This window comes from Patagioenas fasciata, chromosome 1 (assembly GCF_037038585.1).
Source record: "Patagioenas fasciata isolate bPatFas1 chromosome 1, bPatFas1.hap1, whole genome shotgun sequence".
Classification (NCBI taxonomy): Eukaryota; Metazoa; Chordata; class Aves; order Columbiformes; family Columbidae; genus Patagioenas; species Patagioenas fasciata.
The window spans coordinates 68,400,288-68,419,695 of record NC_092520.1 but is presented as its reverse complement, the minus strand read 5'-3'; the positions used below and the strand labels follow the sequence as shown (position 1 = coordinate 68,419,695).

The window sequence follows — 19,408 nt, the reverse complement described above, 5'->3', positions numbered from 1 at the left end:
AAGACCTGCTCAATATTCTCAGTTACTGATTTGGGTTGCTTAGTGTAAAGAATGTCTGTCCAGAATTTAGCACTTAAGGGTGATTACATGCACTTTTCTTTTTTTCAGTAGGATTTTCTAGTGAAGCAATGAGATCGGAGGCAATAAGGCAAGACCCCACACGGAAGGGATCAGTTGTCAATGTGAATCCCACGAATACGCGTCCACAGAGTGATACCCCAGAGATCCGCAAATACAAGAAGAGATTCAATTCTGAGATACTCTGTGCTGCCTTATGGGGTAAGGCAAAGCTGTTCCTCCCTCAACTGGTGCCCTTCTGAAGTGCAGATTTGCCAGTTATGAGCTTATGGTCTTCAATAATGTATCCCTGAAATTGTAGCTCTGTTTCTCTCCATTTATTCAGTGCCTGTTTACGTATTTTTGTTGCAAAAGCTGACCATTATTATGCTGTTCCTGCTTTGATATAATTTCCTGCTGCTGTATATATGCTTCTGATGGAACAGTTCAGCCTTCATTCAACTGATTGGGATACCCTTTTCTCTGTAGCCTCCATTAGTACATCTCCTGCAACATTTGGGAACTCGTATCATCTTTTCATTGTACACGTGGTGCACATAGGGTATTCCACTTGAAAAATGAACATCATCTTGAGCCTCTTTCTAACGTGTTGCTGCAGAGCGCGATTAACATGTGTTTCGTAAGGTGACTTTCCACCTCAGTCATCCGTTTATTTAGGAGGGAAGAGGGAAGGATAGGAGGGACATTTTCCAGTGTGAGACTGTGGCTTGGTTTTATTAAGAGTGGTTAGTGCAGGGAAAAGCTGGGTATGCGGTGTCAGCTGACCAAATGTGTCTGGCCTTCTTGTCACAAGGGGTAATTTGTGTTGGTGTCAGACAGTCAGGATCCTGCACTAGTGAAAGGTTTAAAACTGTGTTTGTTCCCTGCTACAATGCAGAGTCACTGCTGCAACACCCAGCAAAAGCTTTCTTCTTCTGTGTCATTTCTTTCTTGACCAGAGTTTATGAAGCCACCTGAATTTTTTCATTATCTAGATGTTAACAGAAGATAGTCACATGCATTACTTACATATTTATCTACTATCCCTAAACTTAACAGACTGTAAATGGACATGCATGTCATTTTAAAAACTATGAACAAGAGAGCTGGCCATTCCCCTGAGTCTCATGATGATTGTATAAGTAACATACTGCACTTTTCTTGTTTACATTTTCACAGCTCTTTCCAAAGCTTTAGTTCTCTTTTGGGGTTATTTCCAGCATTTCTTGTTTCTGAGAATAGCGCTGTTGTCCTGTCCTCCTTGCCTGCAAAGCCATGTCAATTAAATAACTCTCTGACACCTTATCTTGCTCTTCACTGTTTTCTTTATTTCCAGAATTCACTGGTAAGAATTTTTACCCCAGTGCTATTTTTGCATACATTGATATAATTCCCTGATAAAATGAAGAGACTTGTGCTCATGTAAACTTTCAGACCGTGAGAGGGTGAAGGCAGAGAAAAATCATGTGGGATCAGTAAAGATGATTCATAATTTCTCTGATCTGCCTTGTTTTGCTAGTAGCAATTTGTGTTAGTGGTTTTATTTTCCTTTGATCTTTGTATCTGACTGTTAATGGTGATTTAAAGTACAGGCGTAAAATCCTAGAGGTGTTTTACAGCTGTAACAAAGCACTTCCTTATTAAACTTAGGGCCAAACTGATGGTGATCTAAGTTGGTACACATGCTTAGTTCCTGATAAGGTTTAGCTTCCTTTCCCCTTAAGTAAATGAGACCTTTTCATGGTGATGTTTCATATTCAAAAAGAGCAGGGCTTACTTTGCTTTGTTTTGCTTTGCCTTTACCAGTGTCAGTGCCATAGTATCTGGCAGGTTACTGATTGCAGTAGGTCTATGGAGCTATTTCTTCTAGTACTGAGTGGTGAAAGCTAAAATTAATGACATGGATGCAATAGCATAGATTTTTACACCCAACCTCCACAGAGAGCCTGTACTTTTTTTTTCAGGCAACATTTCCATTTGTTTGAAAAAGCAGGACTGCTTAATTGTAGGGTGGTGGCAGAAGAACTTGGCTGGTTGTGAATAAAGACAGTGCCTGCATTTTAAAATACAGGCACTGCTTTCCACCACTGTACTGCCTCATTAGTTTCACCTCAAAATGCATATAACTAAGGGAAGGGGTTGGGCATGGATGCACAGGTAAACTGAAAGCAGAAACGACTGCACAGAAATGTTCCAGTGGGTGTGTGGACCTTTGTATAATGAAACAGGCCTGCTGACTTTTCTCATCTGTATTTGCTTGATCTTTAGGAGAAATCTGTACAAACACAAGGTTACTGTAATTCCTCTAATTTTAACATTCAGATGGAAAAGATGACTGGGAGGCTGAGGGCCAACCCTGTGCTTGTCCATTTATGTGAGGGCTGCACTGCAATCCTCTCCTCCCAGTGGGGACCAGACACCTGCCACTGCTTTTCTGCAATGTTCTTGTCAAGAACATTCTGTTTCCACGCTCCCTACCAACAGTTAATACATCCTTCAGAATACATAAGCTTGGGTACCACTTTGTGCCTTACCCCTCCTCCAGTGTTATTGTGCCTTTTTGTTGGGGAACTGGTGCTCTAGAAAGCTCTCCATGGTCTACCAGTCTCTCACTCCCTTGAACGCTGCAGTTTGTTGTCAGGAGTCACTGTGGGCAGGTGGCATGGAGAGCCTCTACATCATGAGATCTTTTAGGCTGCAGGCAACTGAGTCCCAATCAGCAGTGGTTAGACCTGCTTGGAACAAGACAGTTGCTGTGTCAAGCATCAGTTCATCAGAGTATGTGGAAGAACAACCTGCTAACTTGGGTCTCTGTTTTCGTTTCTTCTAGGAGTGAACCTGTTAGTGGGCACTGAAAGTGGCCTGATGCTGCTAGACAGAAGTGGTCAGGGGAAGGTTTATCCACTCATCAATCGAAGAAGATTCCAGCAAATGGATGTACTTGAAGGGCTGAATGTCTTGGTGACAATTTCTGGTAAAGTTAACTTTTCAACATGATTTTTTCCCCACTTCTGGTGTGGCATGGCAGAACGCTTTTCTTGGCAGCCTGCGTGTTGAGGAGGAAGTCCTGACTTGACTGAAGTCAGTGGGTTTTCCATCATTTCGCTTCTGAGTCTGCACTCTGTTTCTGCAAGTGAATCACTTTCACACAATACACTGTGCCTGCTTGCCCCCTGTCCTTTCTCCCATGGGGTGGCCTTTAAAAATGCCACATGGGTTTGGGGGAAACATCTGACTTTGTTCAGTGTTTGGGAGCTGTAGGTTAATATTTTGTGAAGTCTGTGAAAATGGCATTCTTTCCCTCTCTCATGATGATGACTTTCAGCCTGGCCTCTTTCTAACCAAAACATGATTTGCTACCTGGGTTTAAAGGTTATCTTGTGTGTTAAGATCTGTAGAATGGGAAATACTCCTGCGAAGTAGGGAAATAAGAGTGATGTGCACGGAGTTTGTTGGTGTTTGAGAGAGAGGGGAGTACAATGTGTATGTGATGTGGAAATTACTGGTGTGAGAAGGCAGATCGGTGCAGCTTTTAGCCTTATCTGCACTTGCATCCAGTGAGAGAAGGCAAAGCAATGGGAGATGGTGATGGTGATGTGGTTTTTTTGTGTGCACTGATAAAAATGTGTTTTATGAAGCTTGAGGTTTCAGACTCCTTGGCCCCGGAGATTTATTGCATAAGGTTGTCCTGCTGTTAAGCAACTTGATGTGGTGAACCGTTAATCTTTCTTCACAGATGTAATTCAGCCATTTACCTTTCCTTTTGGCTTAGTTTGTTTGTGCAATCAGCCTTTGTTACGCTGCACATGTGTGACAAGGGGAGGATGTTAAATGAGGTTTCACACAGTGGCTCCTGTAACATTGTTCAGAGTCACCCAAAATTTTGCTGAGGCTCCAGAGCCCCACTGGCTCTCCCAGCACCTGTGCAAAAGGACACACACTTAAACATTTTCATGCAGTTTAATATGTTAGCAGTGTTATACTACTACAGGTCCAAAGAACCGTGCCCCTGTTGGTGTCAACGTGAGACTTCGTTTCTGTCTAGAACAACTGTATTTTATTGGCTTATTGCTTGCTGCATTCTCAGCTACAGCTATGCTATGAAATCTTTAAAAAAGAAAAGATAAATCAAGGAGGGTTTAAAAAACCACAGCGTGCTGTGTGTCCTTTTGATAACTAACATTGTATGTTAAAATGTAAGCTGTTTGAAAAGCACCATTTGATAGAGTTTATTCTGTAGTAGACCTTATAAACAAAAATATTACATAATCCAACTTGTGTAAAATCTGTTGGTTTGAAGCATATCCTACACAGATGACAAGTGTCTGTGATTCAGTCTTGTGTGTAATTGTTTTAGGTTTATTTACATTTATATCGGTCACTATCTGAGTACCCTGACACATCCTTTTTCTTTGTTTCCTTCAAACCGATTGCTTCCTCTGTGGAGACACGCTACATTAACCCTTAAGAAATCGGCTGATCTTCAACTGGTTTATGCCTTTGTCTCTGTCCCATCTCCTGTGTACTGGAGTACGAGGCAGGAAAGAGGCAGCTCTGCCCACTGAGAGATGGATAGGGAGCACACTTGGTGAAATCATTATGCTTTTTTGCTCAGGCCACCCCTTACCTTCCTGTTCCAGCTGCTGCGATGCTCAATTTAAGCTACGCTCATACTGGACTTCTCTTAGTATCTTTTTATTTATAGTGGGTTACTCCACCTTTCCAGGCAAACTGGGAACACTGACATGGGGAGGTGTATCTGCAGATGGCGTGTTTTGGCAGCTGGTTATGGAGCTACCTCTGAGCTCTGTCCTGGGACTGCTGCTGCTCTGCTGGGAGCGTTGTTCAGCTCCGTACGGTGCTCTTGGCTGTACATTCCCTCGGCTTTTTCGGATGGTGATGTGCTGACAGTAGCGAGGTTTAAAAAGTGTCACCACGTTGTGCAAAGAAATTGCAGTGCATTAGGATTTTGGGGGGATTGTCACCTGGAATTGCTTATAATATACATTCTTTTGAGTCTGGAAACCTGAAGTGAATTCTTCCCCCAGTGTACATCTCAAATATAAAACTTATTGAGAACAAAGCTTTTGATGCTGAGATACTGAGCTGCTACAGCTGGTACAAGAAGGCTTTGCAGGTCAAAGCAGAGGAGTTAATTGGCTCTTCATTCTGTTGAGAGGCAAAAACGTAGTTTCGACTGCTCAGGTGATGCCGTGCCGAGAGCCATAAGAACACTGGAAGAGAGAGCGACGACGTGCGTACAGAACACACTCCACATGTGGCTTCCTGAGGGTTTTGCCATCCCAACTTGCTGATGGTACCACTCAGGGAGGTAGGAAGGGATGACAAAGTAGAAGAACTGGTTGGAATCTGCCTGCTTAATAATTAAAAACCACAGCGACAATAAAAACAAAAAACTCAATATAGGTAAAGGGACTTCACATTTGAAATGGCGTCTGTGGGAGAACCAGAGCTGGGAGTTTTCATAGAAGTCACTGACTGATCAGTTCGTTTGGTGGCTGGAGCAGAGTTCTCTTTCTTATTTCATGGCCATAACAGTTAGACCAAAAAAAAAAAAATACTGCCAGATTTTTGCAAGCTTTTTAAACTGACTGGTGGAGATATACAAGGAGAAGGATCTAATACCCCCACTCCCAATATGAACATTAAGAGCAGCATAACTTGTTGAAATACACACATAGCCATGTTTATATAACTAACCGGTCCTGCTCTTTTCATGTTAGGCTGCTGAAAGGCAGAGGAATTTCCTGTCTTGTGACTTTCCTTGTGGGCTAGACACTAAAACACAATGGGAACACACTTGAGATATTTCTCTGTTGTTGTTTTGAAAAATGTTTCTGGTTGGAGAGAAATACCCTGGTGCTCATCATGTGAACCAGAAGAAAAAAAAATATAATTAGCCACATGCTGGGAAATTCCCATGTGTAATGTTTGTTCTGACCCTTCAAGTTTGACTAAGCTACTAGGGAAGCTGAAGCCATGGAAATATCTGAGAGAGAGTTTGTCTCCCAGTGCACAGGGACTTGTGGTGGTTTTAAAAACCTATGGTGCATTGTACTGACCTTCAGCTATCCTGTGCCCTCTGAGCTCTCACTCGCCCAAAACCACCTAGTCTGGACTGTGTTCTCTATTTCAGTGTTTCTAAAAGACCCCTTGTGGCTATTGTTTGCAGAATTTTCATGGGAGGACCTTTTCTTGGTCAGATGCATGACTTCTGGGAATACTGTTTCCTGCTCTGGTCCCTTTTCCAAATCTTACTGAGCCATGGTAGTGATGGGGCTTTTTATCCCTTTATGAAACTTGGCTTAATAAATATGAAGTCAGGCAGTAGATCAGGGTGCTCACTTACTGTCAAATCTGTAGCAGGGGTAAACAAAAGACAGTGCCTATACACCCTTTTTTGAAATGGGCAACCATCCACAAACTGATCCATTGGTGTGCATCGTGTGAAAACTTAATAGACAAATTAAAGAAATTAGATAAACCCTATAGGTGGATCTGGCCAGCAGGTTGTCAGGTGGACCATTCTGACAGGTCTTGGCTTTCTGCAGGGTAGACCAGTACCATGTCCCTTGGCCAGCCCAGCACTGACTGCAGCACTGTCAGATGTCTCCTATCAGCTTCAAGGCCTGGGAAACATTGTCCAGAGTCACACAGCTTCCTCATCGTGGCTGGCGAAGCACTAGCATGGAGCTACTGCACTGACAAGTTGGGTCCCTGAGAGCATCTCCTATTCTCTTTCATTGTGCAGAGGACCTCCTAAATGGTTCCTAATCAAAGCAGTGACCACCTCTCTACTTCACCTCCAGTTTCATCTGAGGGACTGTGATGGCTTCGGGCAGCAAAGCAGCTGGAGGAAGGAGAATGCAAACCTTGAGTATTTTCATCAGGGTCACCTTCTCACTAGTTCAGCAAATGCTTTGTGAGCCATTAGTTATTAAAGAATCACTGATAAAGTTTATTATGAACCTTGTTCCACATTCAGGGAGGCTTCTCATATTGAGAGTTAGAGTCTGAGCTGTAATTTGATGACCATGGCAGATGAAGATAAGGTAGCCTGGGCAAGTAGATTCTCTCACCTGTGGAGAAGAAACACCTCTTGCGGTTTCTGTGTGCAGCCTGATAAGTACGACACTCGGTGCACCACGAGGTTAGGGCTTGCTGACAAAGCAGTCGTCAGCTTTTAGCGAGTGGGTAAAGTTTGCATGGGCTGTGTGAAATTACCTCACTGCATTTTCAGATATTTTATGTTTTTTCCTTACAACAGAACTACTGTAAAGTGGTTCAGTAATGAAATTGTTTAGTGCTGTTGTTTGGTGTGCTTTTCTGCCAGAGAAATAATGAACAATCTTAATAAAACTTAATGAGTTTTTGTGTCCGAGGATGATGTAAGGGATGGAAGTGTCCTGGTCCCTAACTGGGAAGAATTTGTACAATACACTTCATCACCATATTCTTCTTCAGTTGTGCTTCCTCCTTTCAAACCAGTCCTGCTCTCTTCTGGTGGCTGTATAGATAATTTCAGGCCTCAGATTCCATCCTGCTAGTCTCCTATGGTATTGTGTGAAGAAGAGCTGTTTTGACTCAGCTCTTTTTTTTTAATCTCAGTGTTTTTGTTGTGGAGTATAACCCTTTTCTAATAAAAGTTATTTGCATCCTAAAAAACAGACAAACAAGAGCTGTTTCCTTTAGCTTATGTTCATGTGGTATTACCATGAGTCTCTGTCATCGATTATCAGGAAAGCATGTGTTTGGGTGGAGACTAGAGAAAAGCTGTTGTGGGCATAAAAACTGAGGGAGATATCTGTGGTTGCAGCAGTTTTTCTGTCGTCGTTACTGTGATTTGCTCTGCGGGCCTTTCTGTTTGCTTGGGCAGGGGATTTTTGCACTTATCTTCCTATGGAGATAAACCAACCCTTTTCGTTTTGTGGGCAGGTAAGAAGAACAAGTTGCGAGTTTACTATTTGTCCTGGTTAAGAAATAAAATCCTTCACAACGACCCTGAAGTAGAAAAGAAACAGGGCTGGACAACAGTGGGTGACCTGGAAGGCTGCGTGCACTATAAAGTTGGTGAGTAGCGAATACGATAATCAAATTTTTGGGGTAAAAGCTGGTTGAGGGAGGGAACTGCGGTGCATGTAGCTGCTGGGTTTAAGATTTGGTTTTATTTCTGGCTGTATTCCCTGTCCCTCACAGTGAACTTCTCTGGCAAAGCGCCAGAGTAGGTGACAAGGTACTGGATTAAACTGAATATTGGGAGATGTTTTGCGGTGGGATGCTGGGCTGTGAACTGGAGTGGGTGCAAATCCCCATCTGTCTCCTTCCCGTGGTGGATGCAACTTCCAGGGGAGTGCTAATGCAGACAGTGAAGGCTGGTAACCTTTCGCTGCCTCTGTTAGACCCTTTAGATGACAGAGGGACTCTAGTCTACTAACAGGTTTTCCTGATCTTTTACTGTGATGAAATCACATGATGGAGTGGCGTGAAAAAAAGTCTTCATTTTAACGTAGATTTTAAAGAGTGGGGGGGGGAAAAAAAGAGAGTGGGAGGAGAAAGCAAACCCAGCTAGTGCACGAGCTTTGAGGAGCATCTGGGAACAGAAGCATATGTTTAACTTCAAGATGACTCATTGATTCCTCTTAGCTTATGAAGTTTCCTAATGCTGTCTCAGATCCATTGCAGTACATTTATGGGATGAAATGTGTTTTCACTAGGCAGGTGCCTTTTGAGTGGCTTTAAGTCCTCTAAAATGATTTGGCTGTAGGAACTTCCACCAAAACTATTGAGAGACATGTAGCATTTCATCAGCAGAGTATGCAGTGAGCCAGCTGCCCTGCAGATGGGGGTATGAACCAAGAGCTCTTTCTCCTCCTTCAGTCTCATGATGCATCTTAATGGGCCCTGGATGTTGCCTTTGATTTGGTTTCCTCCTAAGAGCCAGCTCAGTTCCTTTCCAGCTGTGTTATTCAATGTGGAGCAGCAGCAATTTGGCTGAGCTCAGTCTCCTCCTGTCATGTGTGTGCTCTTGGAAATAACCTACTTGTGAGCTGTAATCAATAACGATGGCAGTAAGTGACTGCTGAACCAGGAACTTGACCCCAAACCCGATAAATAATGTATTTCTCTGGTATCATACCCGAGGGCATCAGCAGCATAATGAAGTGGCCTGTTAACAATACATTAACAGCTATTGCAAGAAGACTTTCCAGCAGGGAAGTGCATGAAACAAAGAGCATTCTTTTCCAGATGAAGGGGGGGCTGTTCCTCTGGGCTGCAGCCTGGCACTGAACTTCCCTCTGAACTGCAGATGACTTCTTCAGGTAGTGAGAAGCCTCTTTGACAGCTGTGCTTTAGTTCCCGAGGAGGGATGAGCTCTGCCAAGAGTTGGGCTCACGCTCGGGAGGCCACCACTGAGACAGCTGGCCCTGGTCGCTTCCTTGTCTCTTTGATGAGACAGGGGTCTCAGACGTTAGGGTGAAGTGGTATTTATGGATTTTGGTTGCTTCAGGCAATTTTTTGGCTCCTCTAAATGATACATTGCTCTTTTGAAACTTAAGATTTGAGTGAATTCCCAGATAGCACCCAGAGCAAAGAATGTGGATTGTCAAAGGTCCCCTTTCACAGATAAGGTGGTTTTGTTCAACAACCCCTCTTCCCCAAGAAAATATTCCGAGCAGTCTTGTAAGCTAGACAAGACTGAACAAAAGCTCTGTTTTTCAGTTGGTACAGCTGTGGAGGTTGAGAGACTTCTTTTGGTCTGTTGAAAAAATGTCAAGTCCTTTAACACTTACAGTTCAGTAGTCTTGCTTCCCTGCAGAGTGAAAAGGGAGCAAGTAGTAGCTCTGTCTCCCTGTTACCTACCAAGAGAAAACAACTTCAGGCTTGTACAGTGATAAACTATCTAAAGGCATTAAAATAGCATTTATTAAATAAGTTTTCTTCTCACAAGTCTGAAATTTTTCACTCCTGCCATGTTTCAAAATCAGTTTTGGTTGAGAGATACAATGGCAGAAGGTGAAGGTGCACAGAATTGCTCATTGTTTTGGAAAACTGTCATATTCCCCTAAAACTTGAAGATATAGCAGAAACCTCCTGCGGTTTCTCTATGTCATCCAAGTGATGCTGGTTTTTTTCCTCTCCCCCAAAAAGGGTGCTGAAAAGAGGTTAACAAGCCTCAGCAGCTGGAAGTCCCCATGATCTGTTCCTTCCCAAATTCACATGGCAGCTGGAAGTGCAGATCCAGCAAAATTTCTTGAATGGCTATTTCTAGATGTTATTGGTCCCCTCTGGAAAACAGAAGTAGTGAACAGAGCTTTTTTGATGGTTAATTTAGCAAGCTGTTTGAATGTGGGAACAGAGATATATTCAATAATTTGTGGATCAGCTTTGTCATGACACTTTGTTTCTGGTAAATTCCATTTGGTTTCATTTGTTTGTTTGGTTGTGTTAGATTTTGTTTGTTTGTGAGGTTTTTTTTGTGTGTGTGGTTTTTGTTTTTTCAAATGACTTATCTCAGGCTTTAGGGACAAAGAAAAGTGCTATTCTACTAAAATTGTCTTTGCTTTTGAAATGGACTTGGTTTTTAACTTTTTAGTTCCTTTTATTCCCTCCTTTGCCCTGGAGAATTTTGCCATCAGTTCAAAATACCAGTCAGTCCTGTGACTGGAACTGCCAGTTCACTCTGCCACAGCCATAGGCTTCTGTTATTGGAAATGTCCCCGTCTGAAAACCAATTTTCTTTTCTTGATGAGTAAGCACTGTCTAATGTGGAAAAAAATAAGTGTAAATAAGTATGTAATTCAAGATTTGGTGATGGGTTCAGTTACTGATAAGAATAATGATTTTTGTGGCATAAATGTGTCAAAAAACTTAACTACACAGAATTATCAATCCTAAAATACAGTGTTAGTAGAAATCTCCAAATGTATGTAAGTATGGAGAAATATTGTCATTTTCTGCCTTCCTGAAGTAACTGGAATGCATTTGGAATTACTGCTGAATTTTTGTTTGTTTGTTTTCTTCAATTTCAGTAAAATATGAAAGAATCAAGTTCTTGGTAATTGCATTGAAGAGTTCTGTGGAAGTCTATGCATGGGCACCAAAGCCATACCATAAATTTATGGCCTTTAAGGTAACAGTATATTTCAGTCATATGTAGGGTTTTCGTTTATCCACTTGCCGTTACCCCTTTTACCAAAATGCTCTGACATTTTATCATGGCCATCTTACAAGTTCTTTGGTAAATCTTCCATGACCTTCATATTATATTTTCAGAGCTTGTTTAGCTCTTAAGAGGCAGTATAGTTGAAAGTTCTAAATTGGAACTGAGCACAAACTAATAATCAAAATGACACAATATCAAAACTGTTTGTTTCATCTCTCTATAAATAAAACATGAGGCAGAGAGAAGTGAACTGAGCCTAAACATCTTCATCTGAGCAGAACAAGTCATTAAGTGATACTCAGCATTGTTATGTTTTTGAATGCAGCAGGAATGAAGTTAACTGGCTTGGTATAATTACCAGACTGATGTGCAGACAATCAGTGTCAGTTGTGCAGATTGAAGCAAACACTACGGGAGTGTCAATTTGCCCTGAACTTTGGGGAAAACAATGTTTACTAAAAAAACAAACAGACCAACTAAAGTGAACTCCACAGAAAATCGCTTACAGTTTTATGTGATTGAAATGCAACGGGTTGCGGAGTTATCTGTCCTGGTCCATGAGAGACATGTTAGTCTGGCTGGTCTGGTGGGTGGGAGCCAGAGGGATGTGGGATGAATAAACCCATAATATGTGCATTAGGACATGTTTTTGTAAAGTCCACTGTGGTTCTAAGCAGTAAAGTAAATCTCACTGGTCGTTGTCTTACAGTCGTTTGGAGAATTGGTACATAAGCCATTGCTGGTGGATCTAACTGTAGAAGAGGGTCAGAGACTAAAAGTGATCTATGGCTCCTGCGCTGGATTCCATGCCGTTGATGTGGATTCAGGATCAGTCTATGATATTTATCTACCAACACATGTAAGAGTTGCTGCTGGCGTTGGGTTTTTTCTTTCTTTCTGTTTTTTCCCCACCCTCTTCCTTTCCTCAGATGACCAACTTGTCAGGCTTGTGGATCACTGCCAGATGCTGGCAGCTGTAAATTGGGTGGAAGGGTCCGAGCAGGTGTGGCCACCTGTGCTTTAGGGGCTTGTGCCTCGCTCTCTATCCTCTCCTCACGATCAGTTTGTCTCTGTGGTTGGGAACTGCCCACTCAGGTCTGACATGGGCCAACGTGACTGGTCCAGGGCTAGCATCTGAATGGCCGAGTTGCAAATATGCCTGGCAGAGGCTGCAGGGAAGGTGATGGTACAAATGACCCGACAGCCCACTGATATGAGGTACAACGGGGTTGTCAAAGGCCAGGTGGCCTTCGCTACCAAGGTTTCCTGTTGTTCATTGTACACAAAGGTGTCAGGTGAGTCTGCAGTGTGTGATGCACCTCCTCAAGCACTAGTCACTGCAGTGCAGAGTTCTGAGGTCTGCATCTGGGCTGCTTGCCCCCAGATCCCTTTCTTCCCCTGGAAAGAAATGGGCATCTCTGCAGAGAAATTCAGCTTTCCTGTGTTTAGACGGCTGCCTGAAGATGAGAGGAATTGTGCCCTAAGGGTTCCCAGGTCTTTGTTGTCACTGTGTAGGGTATCTCGCCCGGGGAAGAGCAGAGCTAGCACTTCTGAAAGTGAGTGAACCGCCAATCTGCTGTCAGCCAAAATCAAAAATCACCCAGCCCTTTCTCCCAGCACAGGCTCTGGGGCATTAAAACAAAAGACTTCTTCTTCTCTTCTGTCCCTGTAGATCCAGAGCAGTATCCAACCTCACGCAATCATCATTCTCCCAAACACGGATGGGATGGAGCTACTGGTCTGCTACGAGGATGAAGGAGTTTATGTCAACACGTATGGAAGGATAACAAAGGATGTGGTTTTGCAGTGGGGAGAAATGCCAACCTCAGTTGGTAGGTGCCTCTGGCAAATCATACACTACGTGCCATTGGGGAACACGAGTGTGTACACATGGGCAGAAGGAAGGGGCATTGGGTTTGACATCAGATTCAGAAGCAGTGATGATACAGTATTCCTGGAAAACAGCTGTGCAAAGTGGAGAGTAATCATATGGATCTGTTTTGTGCTGAGTTTTTAAGAACAAAATCCAAGCAAGCTGTAAAGTTCAGGAATGAAAAAGAAAAGACATATAAAGTGGCAGATGGGTAAGAGATTATTACAGGTAATACTATTTAGACAACAGTCTGTACATCTGATTTGATGTGTCTAATTCGCCTGTAGATTGCTCGTCTGTCCCAGCATGATAATTATCCCACATCTCTCCTGTTCAAAATAAGGTAGATTTGAGAGTGGGAGCAATAAGTACAGTAAAATGGGCTCAGGTTTGTCACTGACACAAGTCCGCACCAGGATCCCTTTTACCACGTGTGCTGCTGTATTTCAGCACTGAGTGGAGCATGGGCTGCGATCACACCTTCATTTTGTTGGGCAAACACATTGAGTTTAATGTGCTTTGGAATGGATGCACGTATTGGGAGGCGACTCCTGATAGCTGTTGGAGCAATGCGAACAATAACGGAGGAAGAAATTTAAAGAAGTTTCATGCACGTCATGTTTGCTCCTGGGGTGATTAAATCTTGTCTAGATCTAAAAGCCAGCAGAATTTATCAACTGGCAAATTGTACTTCCTCTGGGAACTGGAGTGCCTGTCAAGTAAATGGCACTGAGGCAGCTGACACCATCTGAACATCTCATCTGACAATTTTTAGAAGCTATTTGGCCCAGTTACCACTAGTGACGTATTTAAAAAGAAATACATTTCCATGATGATGCTATATGTGATGCTATAGGTGTACTGTAATAGATAATTTGATTTAGTTTCACTGATAATTAATAAGAAGAAAAATCTATAAAAGAGAAGTACTGCAGAATTAAACATTTTTTTTAAATTCTGCTTGCTAAGAGCTATTGTTGTTCTTTTTGTTTTTTTCTGGTAAATATGCATGCAAATCAGAGGCAGCAGCTTTTTCTTCATTAAGTTCCCATATGTTATTTTTGGCAGTGTTCCTAAGACTATCCATCAAATCACTTTTTGAATAGACCTCTTCACAATGCTGGTGACTTTCTCCTGTACTTGATCTTTTACCGCTATCAAGAACATATTTTTTTTCCTCATGCTGCTACGAATCTGTTTTCCCCAGTGACACTCTTGAGTAAAAATGCTTGATTTTTTTGCTTTATTTGTGCACAAAGGAAAGCAGTATGACAAATGATAGTATTTCTACTTGGAGAGCTTAATATGAACCTCTTTTTAAGATACACAGAATACTTTTCAGACCAGTTGGCTTTCTCAAGAAGGAGAATAGATTTTTGAAATATTACTCCTATAAAAGGAGGCTAGCTCATTTTTTGTTTCAAGTTTTCCCTTTCCCTCTCTCCTTTCTCTGTTTTTGCTGACAGATTATTCCTTCAAGGAGGGAGAATAACACTGTAAGACACAGAGCTAGTGCTGGGGACATACCAGAGTGGATGGTTTTAGTCTGTTTAAACCTTGGGTTCTGCTTTCTCCTTGTCAACACCTAATTAGCCTGTCTCTTTGCCAAACTTGACAGAAAAAGCTTTTGTAAAAACTTGATGTTCCTTCCATTTAATTGAAGGTTGGAAGGTTCCCATTGTGTCATGAATGCTCAGGCAAGACGTATATTACTGACATGGAAAACCCACGAGGAAATTAAAATAAAAAAGGTATTTTTAGGCTTCATGAAGATGCTGAAGACAGAAATAGCACTTTGAACATGTTATAATAAGTACGTGTATGTCATTTTTAACCAGAGTGCATCGTATATGCTTCTGCTTTTTCGGTTCTTCCATGTTGCCCTCTACCTGTCCTAATGGGCTGTGTGCTGTGTTTTCTTTTCAAAGCGTACATCCGATCCAACCAGATCATGGGCTGGGGAGAAAAAGCAATCGAAATACGGTCAGTGGAAACTGGACATTTGGACGGTGTGTTCATGCACAAAAGGGCACAAAGACTCAAGTTCTTGTGTGAACGCAATGACAAGGTATAATTCCCCTGCTTCCCAGTTTGTTGCCAAAATGATAAAACTGGATATGGGGGGTGGCTTGGCCCTGACCAGCAGCCAGACACCTACCCAGCCTCTCACTCATTCCCCTCTCTTGTGAGATGGGGACAAGAAAGAAGGAAGGCAAAAAGACTCATGGATGAAGATAAAGACAGTTTAATAAGGACAGCAAAAGCATCGCACACAAAATAAGGAATTAATTCTCAGCCTCCCATTGATGGGCAGTTATCCTGCTGCTTCTCCAGCGCTTGGTTAGGAAGTCAAATGTCATCACCACGATGTTTCCCCATCCTCTTCCTTTCCCTGAGCGTTTATTCATAGGACAGTTTGGATTGGAAGGGACCTTCCAAGGTCATCTGCTCCAACTCCCCTTCAATGAGCAGGGACATCTTCAACTAGATGCTCATTGCTGGGCATGATGTTAGAGGTTATGGGATGTCCCTTTGGTCAGTTTGGGTCTGCTGTCCTGGCATTGTCCCCTCCCAGCCTCTTGCCCATCCCCAGCCCAGTGGCTGCTGGGGCTTAAGAGGATGCCTTGGTGCTGTGCAGGTGTTGTACAGCAGTAGCCACAGTGCTGGTGTGGCAACAACACTGGTTTAGCCACAAAGCCCAGCTGCTATGAAGAAAGTCAACTCCATCCCAGCTATTCCCAGCACAGCACTGCCATTCCACCTTAAATATCAGGGGCAGTGAAGGCAAACTCAAGCCTCTGCAGTCCAACCTGTTGAATTTACCCATCTCTTTTCTTCACAGGTTTTCTTTGCCTCCGTACGGTCGGGTGGAAGCAGTCAAGTCTATTTCATGACACTTGGCAGGACTTCTCTTCTGAGCTGGTAGAAGCAATGGGATTTGGCGAGGATTTGCTGACATCCAGAGTCTGAGATCTTCATAACTCGGAATTATTTTCAACTGGAGTACAGACCTGCACTAATGCAGCACTCTGTGTAAATGTGTGTGCAGGCATCACTGGTGTTAGGTTTCTTTATGTTTTTCAACTGAGGCTGCGACGCAGCTGGTGCTGTAAAGATATTGCCATCAGGTGCTACGATGTCTTTGAGATTTGGGATCATGCTAGAAAGCTACAGGTCTTCTTTTCCCTTCAGCTCCAGGATTCCTAGGCTTTGAAGGACTCTGTTTGTTAGTGGTAGAACAGAGGAGGGGGGAGAAATAAGGAAAAAAAACCCAGACTTACCATGAACATGCTGTTGAGTGGAGAGCAAGCAGGCAAGAGAAGGTGAGAAGTGGCGTAGAGAGTCAGACTGGCTGAAACAGAGGGCAGATCTAGTCTAGTAATGTTAACAATGTATTTAATTGACATTTCTTTTTTGTAATGTGACAATATGTGGACAAAGAGGAAGGTGCAGGTTTTAAGAAGTTAATATTTATAAAATGTGAAAGACACAGTGACTAGAATAACTTCTTAGGGACAGGGAGGGTGGGAAGGGGCTTGGGGTGGAATTCTTGAGTTTTTTGTTTCTGCAGTTTTATTTTGGCCTGGCCAATAACTTTAGTCATTTTCTGTGTACCAGGTGTTGCCTGAAACATGTGCAGATGATAAAAAAGAAAAAAAAAGAAAAAAAAAAAAGAAAAAAGGAAAACAAAAGTAAAAAATTTCATTTTCTATGATGATTCTGTGTTAGGCCAGAACTTGGTTATGTCACAGTATTAGCACTGCCTCAGTTAAAGGTTTAATTTTTGTTTAAACCTAGAAGTGCAACAACAGTTTTACCGCAGTCTGCACTTGCAGAACTAAAAAAAAAGAGAGAAATAAAATCCAAACTACATATGTTTATTTTTTGTGCCTACCTCATTGTTTTTAATGCATAAAATAAAAGAGGTGGTTTAGTTTATACGTTTTTAGATGAAAACCATTAATGTCTAATTTAATCTTAATACCAAAACTACCAGATTGAAAGGTTTCTGACTGTTATTGCGTAGCAAGTTTCAGCAGGAGGAGAGAGTGGTCCGGTGGGGCAATAGTGGCAGCGGTATGGCAGTGAGACACTGATTAATGTAATTTGCTTACACAATTTGATAAAGCAAGCATTTTTTAAAACCAGTTTCATCCTTAATGGAAGTCTGAATTTAGCCTAAACCCAGAGGTTTCACTCTTCTAACACGTGGGCTTAGTAACAGGCAGGTTAAAATAACTAGGCTAGTTCTATAAACTGTTAAATGTTGTAGGAACCATTTTGGGGTGGTGATGTTTTTCTTTTTTAAGAATGCAATGCACTAAAACTCTTTTAAGAATGTAGTTAATACTGCTTATTCATAAAAACAGCGTATACCTGTGTTTAGATGTAAGATCCCAGCTCTGGCTTTTTTTCTTTTTTTTTTTTTTTTTTAAGTCAGTTTTATTTTATGAATAAGTTCTGACATTTGTAATAAATGTCTTGAGAGTAATAATTTGTTTAATGGCTACATGTTCATTACTTGAGAAACCTTGAGTGTATAATAATCTGTTGGTGTTGTAATAATGCACAGTGTCATGATTCAGCCATTTTCCTTTTGGTTTTCACTTTTTTTTTTTTTTAAATTCCTTTGGTGGGGTACTTTGCTGACAGCTGCCTTAAACTGTTCATTCAGTGAACAGGCTTTCAGTGTTTCCTGGGCTTTGTCTTCTGCTGCGGTTAACTTCCCTTCATGGCATGACAGGTAGGGCTTTTTAAACACGTATTTCCTTCGGTCAAGCCGGTGGCTCGAGCGACTGGTCACACAATCGATTGAGAGCCAAGAGCACCGAGCGTGCAAAGCTCAGACTCGACAGACGCTTCTTTTGCTGTTCGAACCTGACTGCTGTAAATCCTTCCACCCCAGCCGGCGTTGCCGCTGAAGACTCTCCTTCCAACGTCGTCGAGGGTTGAAAAGTGAGCGGTAAATGTGTACTGCCAGCGCACACGCCTGCACACACACCCCACCTCCCCTCCCCCCCCTCCCCCTGAAAAATAAGAAATAAAACTCGAGAAAGCCTTACATTTGCTGGCGGAGGAATACCTAGAACTATTTTTTTCCTTTTTTAATTGTATGACTTTTGGATAGCGTTGAAGGTGAAGGATATGTTCTTTTCAGGCCCGGTGCGGTCAGCCGGAAGAACAATCAACCTTTTGTACTATAATGAACTCAAGGGGGACTTGGAAATGCGACGTGATGGTAGACGTGGGTGTAATCACACAGTTGCCCTGTAGCGTAGTTTGCCGAAGCTGATTCAATCGAATGTCAGTCTGCGTGATCTATAAATCTTCCAGCACTATGTGGTCAAAATTTAATCTAGTCCTTGAAAGCTGATGCTACTCACCTAGAGGAAGATGCTCCAGTACAGTAGGGATGCCCAAGTCACGGATACGTGCTGTTGAAGTTTGGAGGCTCCGGGGGGGAAGGACAATCTCCTTCCTTTGGTGGGGCTGGCCGCCTGGCAGCTTCTGCCTCCACAGAAGCGCCAGCACGGCAAGGTAAAAACAGTATTACAAAACCACTATGTACACATCGAACTCTTCAAACAGTGCTTTTGTAAGCAAAGAAGAAAGGAAAAGCTCCTAGGTTTAGTTTTAAGCTTTAATAAGTAATAATTTTCTGTATCTTTAAGTCAAAGTAACCCTAACTTGTATGACTGCAGTGTTTTTATTTTTTATCTTATGCACATGTTATGTTGGAGAAAATGTTTACAAAAATGGTTTTGTTACACTAATGTGCATCACATATTTATGGTTTATTTGAAAGTGATTTTTGTGGGTTTTTTAGTTTTTCATAGTAGTAGTAGTACACTTTTTGTGATTAATAACCCCAAACTCTGCTGATTATAAAGATGCTAAACAATAATACAAAATGACAAACTGCATTAAAATTACTAATCGTAGAGCTGCAAAGCAGACTGGTGACAAGTAAAACACTCAGCTTTTTTTTGCAGTGCTATCTAACTTGTCTTCTGTGTATTATGGAAATTACTGTTTTTTCCCCTTTTTTCCTTAAATAAAGTCAAATTGACACCTATTGTATGTGGGAAGTATTTTGAATATCTACTGGCTGCAGAAATCAAGCTGCATGTTGCCTAGTTGCATGTATCCTAAGAACAAAAGCCTCATTGTCAAATCTCATCATTTTTAGAGACTTTGGCAATAAATGTGGGCTTTTGAGAGCATTTTTGGTTTTGTTTTAACCTTCTTCCTGAAAACCCTATCTCCTGGTGCAGTTGCTCTTTTGAGAATTA

General features: G+C 42.1%; 1 protein-coding gene across 13 annotated transcripts in view; it reads left to right on the top strand.

The window, feature by feature from the left end:
- The window catches only part of MAP4K4 (mitogen-activated protein kinase kinase kinase kinase 4), a 163,585-nt gene extending 144,394 nt beyond the window's left edge, over positions 1–19,191 (top strand). For 11 of the 13 annotated variants that reach the window (XM_071808215.1, XM_065829518.2, XM_071808234.1 and 8 more), the window contains 8 exons: positions 109–279; positions 2,888–3,031; positions 8,014–8,148; positions 11,109–11,209; positions 11,952–12,101; positions 12,915–13,074; positions 15,044–15,183; positions 15,958–19,191. In XM_071808215.1, coding sequence (XP_071664316.1) covers positions 109–279; positions 2,888–3,031; positions 8,014–8,148; positions 11,109–11,209; positions 11,952–12,101; positions 12,915–13,074; positions 15,044–15,183; positions 15,958–16,041 — 1,085 coding nt within the window. In that variant the 3' untranslated portion in view covers positions 16,042–19,191. The remainder of the gene's footprint in view (positions 1–108; positions 280–2,887; positions 3,032–8,013; positions 8,149–11,108; positions 11,210–11,951; positions 12,102–12,914; positions 13,075–15,043; positions 15,184–15,957) is intronic. The other 2 variants (XM_071808209.1, XM_065829517.2) reach the window with 1 other exon arrangement.
- Positions 19,192–19,408: the final 217 nt, after the last annotated feature.